This window comes from Aplysia californica, unplaced genomic scaffold (genome assembly GCF_000002075.1).
Source record: "Aplysia californica isolate F4 #8 unplaced genomic scaffold, AplCal3.0 scaffold00127, whole genome shotgun sequence".
Classification (NCBI taxonomy): Eukaryota; Metazoa; Mollusca; class Gastropoda; order Aplysiida; family Aplysiidae; genus Aplysia; species Aplysia californica.
The window spans coordinates 1,349,909-1,360,749 of NW_004797397.1; the positions used below are offsets into that span (position 1 = coordinate 1,349,909).

A 10,841-nucleotide genomic window follows, 5' to 3' on the forward strand; every position below is an offset into this window, starting at 1 on the left:
ATCCATACTGTGCTTACTTTTCGACCCGACTACTAAATACTTCTACGACTTCTTGCTCCTCCTCCTCCTCGCTCCCTTCTTCTCCTTCTTCTTCTTCTTCTTCTTCTTCTTCTTCTTCTGCTACTTCGTCGTCATCATCTTCATCTTCTTCTTCATCATCTTCTTCTTCTTCTTCAACTTATTCTTCTTCTTCTTCGTCTTCTTCTCCTTCTTTTTCTTCTTGTTCTCCTCCTTCTCCTCCTTCTTTTTTTTCCTCCTCATCCTCCTCCTCCTCCTCCTTCTTCTTCTTCTTCTTCTTCTTCTTCTTCTTCTTCTTCTTCTTCTTCTTCTTTTTCTTCTTCTTCTTCTTCTTCTTCTTCTTCTTCTTCTTCTTCTTCTTCTTCTTCTTCTTCTTCTTCTTCTTCTTCTTCTTCTTCTTCTTCTTCTTCTTCTTCTTCTTCTTCTCTCCTCCTCCTCCATCTACACCTACGCCTCCTCCTCCTCCTCCTAAAGGCGTGCAGTGGCGGTAGGTAGTGAAGGGCTCACGGGCTTGAGCACCCCTCCCCACCCCCCAAGTCTATCCCAAGGCAAATGGAAATAACGAAATAAGCAGTTGAAACTGTCTGATAGCCCGCAATGAACACAGAGTGATCAACTTGGCGGCTTGCTCGTTTATCCAATCACTGTTGTCACGGCTTACAACTATAGTAACCTAACAGCCAATCAAATGTCTTTAGGGCTCAGCAATCAGCCAGCCCGTTCCCATGGTCCCTCCTTAATGAATCTCCTCTTGTAAAAAGATAGAAGACTGGAAAAAATAACACTGCACAGAGGGCTCACGCCCTCCCAGCCCTGACAATCGGGTGAAAGTTTACGACACACTTTCCCCCAGTGACACAGTTACCTATACGTCCATTGGGCCTTTGTTAGGCGCATTCTATTTTCCGCAACTACACGACCCAATCCACCTCATAGACGGTATGTGTTTGGAGTGCTGTGCATTTGTGCCGCTGAGATTTAACAGTTATTAATTAAATAAAACCACTTTTGAGGCAAATTTTTCATCAGATAAAAACTAATTAGAGAAAGTTGGAGGTGAAACGGCTTCGTCCCCACCATCTCGAAGAATTTAACGTAGAACAAAGAGATGGAAGACAAAGGTGACTCTTCTTGTTTGAATGCTTCTCAAAATGCCGTGGCTCGCCATGAATATAGAAAAATCATCACTGTTTTGTTCTTATTGCTTGCTTTTTGGTGGTAAAGAGGTGAAAAAAACCTAAGCCCCACCCAAATCTTGGTCCACCCACCGCCACTGAAGGCGTGAGATCGAAACCGGAAATTCCCGTAAACCTACTTTATGTACAACCAAAGATAGTACATAACAAGATGGGCCACTACTCTCTTTGAGCCAATTAAAAAAGTGTCCTCAAAATTCGGTGGTGCCCTCTTCACAAATGTGCACCCTTTGCGAACAGAGTTACCCTACTTGAGTTTTAAAAATCAAAGTGAAACTAGCAAGTTTTTAAAATAAATTTCGGAAGAACGCTTTTTTTTAATGATTGGGCAGACAAAAAACCTCTTCCGGAGGAAGGGGTGATTGTTTTTTTCATTTAATTTGACTTTAGAATGAAAGGCGAGAGGTCATTAAATTTTTTTAAAACTTAAAACTCCGCACTGAACGAACCCGAACGGCTGATGAACAGCAGTCGATCTGCGCAAGCAAGGAGGTGCTATTCCTATTCTCCCTCTGGAAAAACGAAAGAGAGCTTCGAAACAGACTGCAGCGCCATCTGAAGCAAAGAGCGAACTTCCGGCGGACACTTTTTTGGCTGAGTGGCCCATCTTGTTATGTACTATCTTTGGTACAACTAAACACAAAATACCCTTTGGCGCAGTCGGCACTCCGCAGTGAATATACAATGTCGAAGCAAATGATGGCGATCGCTACAAAAGGACTGAATTTAACTTAAACTGGGCTTTCTTCTTACACGTTTGATCTTAATGAAAATACAATAGTGCAACACTACGTTTCAAGTTATGTGTACTGGCAAAATTTCATATTGTTTCATTTGGTAGTTTTTGAGAATATACTGTTCGCAAAATTTGGCCTTAGCTCCATTAGTAGTAAGATTATTATTATTATTATTATTATTATTATTATTATTATTATTATTATTATTATTATTATTATTATTATTATTACATTATTATTATTACCGTTATTATTGTTTAGATTTTAACATCTATATATTTATTCTTTTTATTTATCTATTTATTTATTTATTTACTTATTTATTTATGGGAAGGAGGCAGGCATAGAACCAGAGATAAATTGAGCAGAAAAAGCCATGTGCTATATTGACTGACTGATATTGTTTTGCGCCTCCATCGCCAGAAATCAGAATATTTAGATGGGGCGGGAGGCAGGGGCTGCTTCCAGCCTGCCACTTTGCCCAATCGGACAAGGTACACATAACTGCAGACAAACTTTTATGCTCGAGAAATTATTGCGTCGCATCGTGGTGACATCAGGCGCTCGTCAAAATAATAAAATAAAAAAAGATTAGCACTTTTCCGCCTGTCTGGTAATTTTTATAAAGCTATAATTTGTTTGCTTTTTTTCCAAGGCCTCAACACTGTAGTTAATATTCACCGAAGAACACATTCCATCATGAAATTTACTGAAAAACATTGATCAAAAGATCGAAAGACGTATATAATTTGCAGTTCCATCTGAAGGCACCAAACTTTGGCGGCCAGTTTCTTTCTAACTGTACCTTTGACACTAGGCCTCCTTCAATAGCAAATTTTGTTTGCTATTAAAAGCAAAACAAAAGGCCATGATTGAAGATGATACCAATAACTCCATATTTCCAGAAATTGACGAGGGCCTGATTCCAACGTGTTGTGGCACATCTTATGTTGTCCACACTGGAATCGAAACAACGTATTTTTCGCACAACGGCGAAGAGCCTTACCAATACACCAATGACTCCATATGGCTATGTATGCATGTAACTTGTATTGTTTCCTCTTTTTTCCCCTTCAGCAATCTTTGTGCTCGGAGATGGCCCAGGAGCTCCGGTTCGCTGTACGCTGTGGCGGCTCTTCTAAGAGGCCAAAGGTTAAGCCTCATGTCAGTGACAAAAGGCAGAGTCAGCCACCAGCCGGCCATACGCATGTCCAGGTAACTTCATTAGTTGATTCTAAAAACAGAATTCTAAAACAGTTGATTGCTTCAGCTGAGAGATTGATATAGGTTTTCTAGTTCAGTACCTCTCTTACTTGATAGCAGAAGCAGATTTCCTGAAACAGGTGACTGTTTAAGTGGTGATGTTGATGAATACATTGTAGATCCTTTGGTTGCTTATTTTACGGCGCTCGCAACTGCATAATATAATAATATGAGCGCGGGGACACAAGCTAGTAGTTTTCATGCCAGCTCATACCACGGTTTTGTGTTACTTTGCAAATCGTGTTGAGGTTTACTAGTACAGGGTACAACCACAGTTGATACTATAAGTAGTTCTTTTTAAAATAACAAACGACTGCTTTAGCCTTGACGTTACATGTTTTCATTATATACAGGTAACTGTCTTAGATGATACTATGAACATGCTTTCTTAAACAGATAACTGTGTTAGTTAATTTCATATACGAGTTTTCGTAGTAATAGAGAGGTAACTGCCTTAGTTGATACCATGAATAAGTTTTCTTATACAAGTAATTTCCAAAGTTGATACGATAAATACTGTTTCCAATATAGGTAATTCTCTACGTTGATACTATAAACACGTGTTCTGATACAACTTATTTCCTAATTTGATATCATATAAAGCTTTTTTAACGCAGATTACTGGTTCTGTTGACAACAGCTATAATTTTTAGTAGTCTTGTGACAATGGAAAATCCGGAGAGGGCGGTTTTCTCCTCTAGATCTACCTTAGAGTTATACACTTGTTTTTGCAAAATGTTTTACGGCGCTCGCAACTGCATAGGTCATATTATGAGCGCGCAAGACGCACCTAATATTTTCAGTTGGTAGGAAATTTTGAATTTTGCCCGGGTGGCGGCCGAAGCCTACTCTGCTCGATTTTAGACCACCAAGGGATCTTTAACGTGCGCAACTTGCACCCGGCCCTCCGAGATTTTCCGCCCTTGTCCAAGAAGGCTAGGTGTAGATTTTTCCTACAAGAAGATCAGGGTGTAGCTGAAAGACAGCAGTAAGAAGAAGCGAAGGAGTAGCAGTAGAAAGGCTGCAGAAAGAATCAGGAGCCCAGAGGAAGGGGCAAAGGAGGTAAGGGGGTGGGGGCAGAAAGAGGAGACGAAAGCAGACGACAGAACATTGCTAGAGAGCAGGAAATGAGGTGAAAGGAGACAATTTTAGAGAAGAAAATTTATCGGTCGCTATCCGAATTCGAACCCGGGACCTTTTGAATGAGAGGCCAACACCTTAACCTCTAGGCCACGAGAGCCCCCGAGTTATAAACGTTTAACGACCTCATCGATACAATCTAGGTTGTACGAGGTGGATCCTTTAACCCTTTTTCCAAGTCAGGTAGTGCAGAATACTTTTCTGTTACCTGTCGACATCAACATGTTTTATTGTGCGCTGGTGTTGCTCTACTCCTTCACATTTATTATAAAGTCAGAGATGAAACATCTACCCAACTCATGGATCAAATGTTAGTCTTTTTTGTGTCCAAAGTAAATAACCTAACCTGTACATTACAGACGTTGCTTCAGATAAGCGAACGTATACTCGTATATTGTGATGAAGTGTACATTTTGCAACTTGCACTTTAAAAACCTAACAGTGGTTCAAGAAACGCACTTGCTTAATATGTCTATGTTCTTTCACAATATCAGAGCCTGACTTGTTGGAATATCTCTGGAGCCTTGTTCCGAAAAAAAAGATTTGTGTAACAGAATAACTCGGAATCAAAACCCGCATTAATAATCTGTCTGCAATCCAAACCTCCACCCCCCCCCCCCCCCCCACCGAAAAAACCCAAAAGCTGATGGCTATACATTCAGAACTAATTCCATCAAAGAAAGGAGAGACGGCATGTTTCCGCTTTTCAGATAGACGTTATGTGAAATCAAAGAAGAGGGAAAATACTCCTGATCTGGAGAGCTGGAATTTTATCATTCTACACGATAACATCAGACGGATATGCCATCATTAGGACAAGCATTATTGTATTATGGGTAATTACATTCCGTTCCAAGAATGCCCCCCTACAACATGGTTTCAATTACGTTGCTTTTAGGCCACACAGGACTACAGGGCGAGTGCATATGACAGGTTATTGCAGCTTTTGATTTTTTTCTTTTCCACTTGTGTATTCCATGGAATGGGCTGATGTTTGTCCAACAGGCGTTAATGAATATGATAACAATAACTCAAGTTTATTAGGACAATAATAGTATCATAAACTAGCAATACGTTATCTGCTCGCCAGAAAGGGCCTTGAAGCAGTTTTGGCAGCAGTTTAATAGTTATCAGGTTTTTGCTCTCTCCTAAAACAACGCGTATCATAATCATATTTCCATGTCAACGTCATTAATAGTTATCAGGTTTTTGCTCTCTCCTAAAACAACGCGGATCATAATCATATTTCCATGTCAACGTCATTAATAAGTCTAATGTGTATTCATAGTAAAGTTATTTTAATTCTTTTTTTTATTACTAACGATTTCTCCCCCCTCCGCCCCCCCCCCTCTCTCTCTCTCCCTTTCTCTCTCTCTCTCTCTCTCTCTCTCTCTCTCTCTCTCTATCTATCTATCTATCTATCTATCTATCTATCTATCTATCTATCTATCCCTTTCTCTCTCTCTGCCTCTCTATCTATTTTCCATCGGCGGTCTATCCATTAGTCTATCCAGAAATCTATTTGCATATCAATTAAGTTAATTTCCGTAGTGCAGTAAGGACATTAACGGCGCCTATTACTCTGCTTGAAGTCCTTTTTTAACACCAACATTGTTAATGCATACATTGGTCACTCGCATTTTTTCGCCATGTTCCATCTAATCCTTGTTTTGTGGCGGTTTCTTATCCTACTCCACCCCTTTCTTTTCCCCACCATCGCACCCCACCCATTTATTCCACTGTAGAACTTGTTCCATACTTGCTTTGAGGGGACAAAATCCCTTGAATGCCCTTTTTTCTGTACTAAACATTGCTTCTTTTGCTACGTAAACTTCCTTTTATTTATCAATTTTAGCCAAGCAAAAGCCAAACATAATACCAAATGTTATTTAGACAAAGACACTCATACAAACAATCAAACAAACAAACAAACCAATATACCAACTAACAAACGAACACAACAAAACAGCAGCGTAAATTTTATTCATCTCACTCAGCCCATCACTCCCTCTGGCCAGGACATCGGACCGGACTCCCCTAACGGCCTGCTACAGCTCCGACAGACCCGCAAATCTCCTTCCCCTGTGCCTTCCTCCACACGCTCGACTGGCGGCTCTCGCTATGAGACAGAGTTCCGATCCGACTTCCGAACAGAATACAACAACAAGCGGGAGTTTAACGGGGACTACCAGCACGTGGACTGCAGTGACGGTGAGGTTTGACGGTCCATCTGCAAGAAGTAGTCCAGCCAATCACAGAGCAGCGAATGTATCGTAATAATTGTGCGCGTCCTATTGGAAGCAATCGAGGTGCAGCAAATATTTATATCCTGTCAGTTTGGGGTTTCCTCTTGACGTTTAGAATTTCTGTTGTCTTTACAGAGCACATGAACTTCCGACGTGGACAGTTTTGTGATTGAAGAGATCACTCTGTAGAAGCAGTCGATAAGGTTGTCTCTTGTAAGGAAAACTGTCAAGCGTCAGACAATGTTAAAAGTGTCTTGAAAACAAACACTTAGCTTTTTGAACAACTGCTACTAGAGCGTTATTCAATATGTTTGTTTTTCAATATTAAAGTATAACTTCTAATTGGAACGGGTTTTATTGTCTCCGAGGCTCCTAAACTAACCTGAGCTTTGACAGGGCCACGTAAATTTGCTCATGCACTTTTCTGTGAAGCCTACGAGTGATCTGTACTGTTTGATGCCACGATGAGAGACAATGATCTGAACCGAAGGATTTCGATGAGTTAAATCTGAGATGAGGAGTATTTTAAGGATAGTCCGATCAGCTTCATTTTATCAGTTCAAACACCACTGCGTTGCTCACTAGCAAAGAGCTAGAATAAATCGAGCAAAGGCAAAAGTCCAGCAGTATACAAGCTGGCTGGCCTAGTGTCACACCCGAGCTAACTGAGCTCCTCGGGATATTCGCCTTAACCCTTGAGACAAGCTTGTGTTACACCACTATGAACTCAAACTGTCTCTAAGTTTATATTAAATGTAACGAAGGAAAACATCTAATATTTCCTTAGTGTGATTTACTTCCTCGTTAAAGAATGCTGCGCCCCCACTTACTTCTACTTGTACGAACAACGCCGTTGGTGTACAGGGAAATGTCGCCACGTCGCCACGTATAATGGCGGCTACCATTGCTTTGTCTGTGACGTCAGCTGAGCGGCTGATTTCATATTTCAACCTATCACGTCATTTTAACTATTCTACAATACGCAGTCTACAGAATGCATTTTGGTCCAGAGTTATGTTCACGATGTACAGAAGTAGCCGTCCAGTTCTGTTGACAATGTGGCGAGGGGCCTGGGTTCCAACCTTCTTGTCTCCACGCCTCTCACGTTCTTACTAAAGGATCTGCCTCCGAAGATACTCTGGTTTCAGCTGTCGGCTTTAACTAGTTTTTGTACGACGATGTGTCCACAAATACTGATATAGAGTTACTAAAGCGTCCTGTTTAGGTGCTTGGTACAGAAAGAGTTAAAATGATAAACTCTAAATACGACAGTGATGGAGTAGCTGGATTGGCAGAGCCATCTTTGTTCTCAGCTTTGTGGCTCTAAGGGCTCCTAGTGTGGTGGAAGAAAAAACAAACAACCTCTCAGGGACACCCAGGTATATCGAGGAATACTTGGTTCCTGACTCTCTTCACAGTTTAGTTTAATGTCTTTACCATCTGAACATTTACCTGACTGCAAGACATACTTTAGATAGCATGATATCTGAGTGAAAGACACACATTATGCTTTTTGAATGTAGGTGAATGATGGAGTACATGATTGTGGACCGTGCATCACAGTGTTTTTAGCTATACTATGCTGCTACTTGATAGATGTACAGAGAAAAATAGATGTCTTTTGGTATGAATTTTCAAAATATTGTTTGTTAACATTTTCACACATTATGAAATTATGACATTTTGCACCGATGTGTCTGTATATTATTATAAGTATCACAAGTATTTAAACTATGTATTTTCAAACATCCATCCACGTACTAGATTTTAAAATTTATTTGCTCTTACATTAAAATGTTTTCAGTTCCGTGAAGAAGCACGCACGTGCACATCGCGGCATCGTGGGCTCTCTCATTAATGTATCATGATTTTGCAGTCGACATTTTTTTAGAAGTAAAAATATGCATGACGATCCCCAGATGTGTGACACGTCTTTCGGAGTACAATCTGAACGATCAGTTTTGTTGCCATGCACAAATTATAAAAACTTGGATTTTAAAGTATGCAGAAACCTGAGGGAAAAAGGGGCAGGTTTTGAGTTTGTTTGCTTTCGTTTGTTGTTGTTGTTTGCTTGTTGTTGTTTTTTTGGTTCGTTTTACATCGCCCGAACAGGTTTCGGGCACGCATGACTCGCTGGTGTGACTCGAAGTTGACCGTACAGTTGCAACATCCGCAAAAATGGACCCCCCCCCCCCAGTCTTTAAATAGATTAAGATCGTCTTTTAAAATCTTGCGTGAGGTCAAGACGACCCAAAGACTGGAGACCCCTGATGTGTGTAGCAGGTCAAGTAAGTTCCGCTATTTTCCCAACGTCCTGATTGAGAACACAGGGGAGTGAAAGGTTCGAATCTCAACGGATCCAGTTTTTCTCGCTCTTTTTCAAAATAATACCTTTATCTGTTGTGACTTGTGAAAAAGAAGGGTTTATTGCAAAATTTGACGTTAGGATGTTGTAAAAGATTTGTTAACAACTTTAACGGAAACAGAGAAACAAAAACGAGACCTTATGGCATATCAACGTGTACTTTAACAACCAGACGTTCAGTGTCATTCCAGTGTTATATTATGAACCACGTATCAATATCTCAGAAGGCAGACAAAAGAAAATAGAAAGAAAAGAAAAGAGTTGAATTTCTTGTGAGTGGTATTTAAAAATCAGCAAAAGTTTCAAGAACAAATGTTATTTTTACCGTAAAAAGAGACATAAAGGTGGCTTTTTTTGATAATCGCGTGTGCATCTCATAAATTGTGAAACAAACTCATCTAAATTCACGTAACGTCTTTTATTATGACAGCTCATTACACCAATGATATCAAGATTCCCAGTTTCATGTTTTTGGTATTTTTTTAAGGAAAGAAAAACATAATGTTCAGAGCATATTTTTGAAAGATTTACGCCTTGGTTGAACCTCTATACTGCCACTGTGTCTGTCTCGCTTTTTAGTGAGTTTTTATGTTTGGATGGAACAGATGTACAGCATGAGGGCATCACGGTTGAAGATAAGAGAATTCGTATGTGTTCATGTTTGATGGGCTAATCCAGTCGAGAAGAGATGTGGGGGACTCAACAGCGGTTGTTATGAGAAAGAAGACACGTTAAGAATTTTAAAAAAGAAATAAAGCTGGTTTTTAAAAAAAGATATATTATAGTAATCGAAATGTCAGAACCTGGGGGTAAAAATGGAAACACTGTATAACGGAAAAAACGAAAGCAGTGTAATTAAATGAAAATCAATTTATTTCGCCGTTCGTATTTTCTTAAGATTTGATAAATATCGTGCAAGCAATTATGATTTTAGAACAGTATGACTCTTCAGAAAACAAAGGAAGGAATAAGTCCGATTAAAAAGACTCCCAGAAGGCTATACATGTAAAGGGCAGTTAGTAACGAAAAGACAAAAACAATACACAGTATTCTGTATAGTGAGTGCCAAACTGTTTACTCTTTACAATACATTAGCAGAAAAATAATATTCACAGAAAAATAACAATGATCTATTTAGCAGATAAATAATATTCACAGAAAAATAACAATGATCTATTTAGCAGATAAATAATATTCACAGAAAAATAACAATGATCTATTTCGTTTTAACATAACTGTATTACACAAACACGTTAACTTTGAGCAACGTGAAATATACTATAGCACAAAAGCGGACATTTGCTTGACGAAAATGGCTATATTTGAAGGGAAAACACAGACAGCCTCTTGAGTTTTGAGTAGAGTAAATAGAAGCACATCGACAAAATAACTGTCGCATAGTGCAGGGAAGAAGCAATATAGATAGACACAAACGGCACAGGGGGAAAAAGTAGGACCTACCAGTGGCAACCTCCAACCACCCTCTGAGAGTTTTTTTTACACGCAAGAAAGTAGCAATGTACTTCTCGGAAACTCAAAACAAGCTATCAATGTCCTTGCCCTCCTCTCGGGAATTTTTTTTCCATCCCGCTGCAGTTCTCTTGATTCTCATTGACGTGACCCTGGAGGTCGATATCAATACACAAGCTCTTGTTCTTTCGACCGATAGCTCCACTTACTAAACAGCTTAACAAGCTGAACAGTAAACAAATGTGAGGCAGCATGGTGGAATCAGGCTCTGGTCAATTTTTGGACACATAGAGTTATTGGTATCATCTTAAAGCCTGTTCACTTGTCTTTATTTGGATGAAAATAATATAAGTTTATCGAGATATTTGAGAATGAAGAAGGTGGGGTTCACCTGTTTTCAAAGGTA

At 39.6% G+C, this 10,841-nt stretch overlaps 1 protein-coding gene across 1 annotated transcript in view; it reads left to right on the forward strand.

Annotated features, from left to right (window-relative positions):
- The window catches only part of LOC100533293 (glutamate receptor ionotropic, kainate 2), a gene marked incomplete at its 3' end in the record, with an annotated part of 54,721 nt that extends 47,774 nt beyond the window's left edge, over positions 1–6,947 (forward strand). Inside the window, 2 exon segments of the mRNA XM_013081364.2 lie at positions 3,029–3,166; positions 6,352–6,947. Coding sequence (XP_012936818.1) covers positions 3,029–3,166; positions 6,352–6,576 — 363 coding nt within the window.
- Between the last annotated feature and the right edge of the window lie 3,894 nt (positions 6,948–10,841).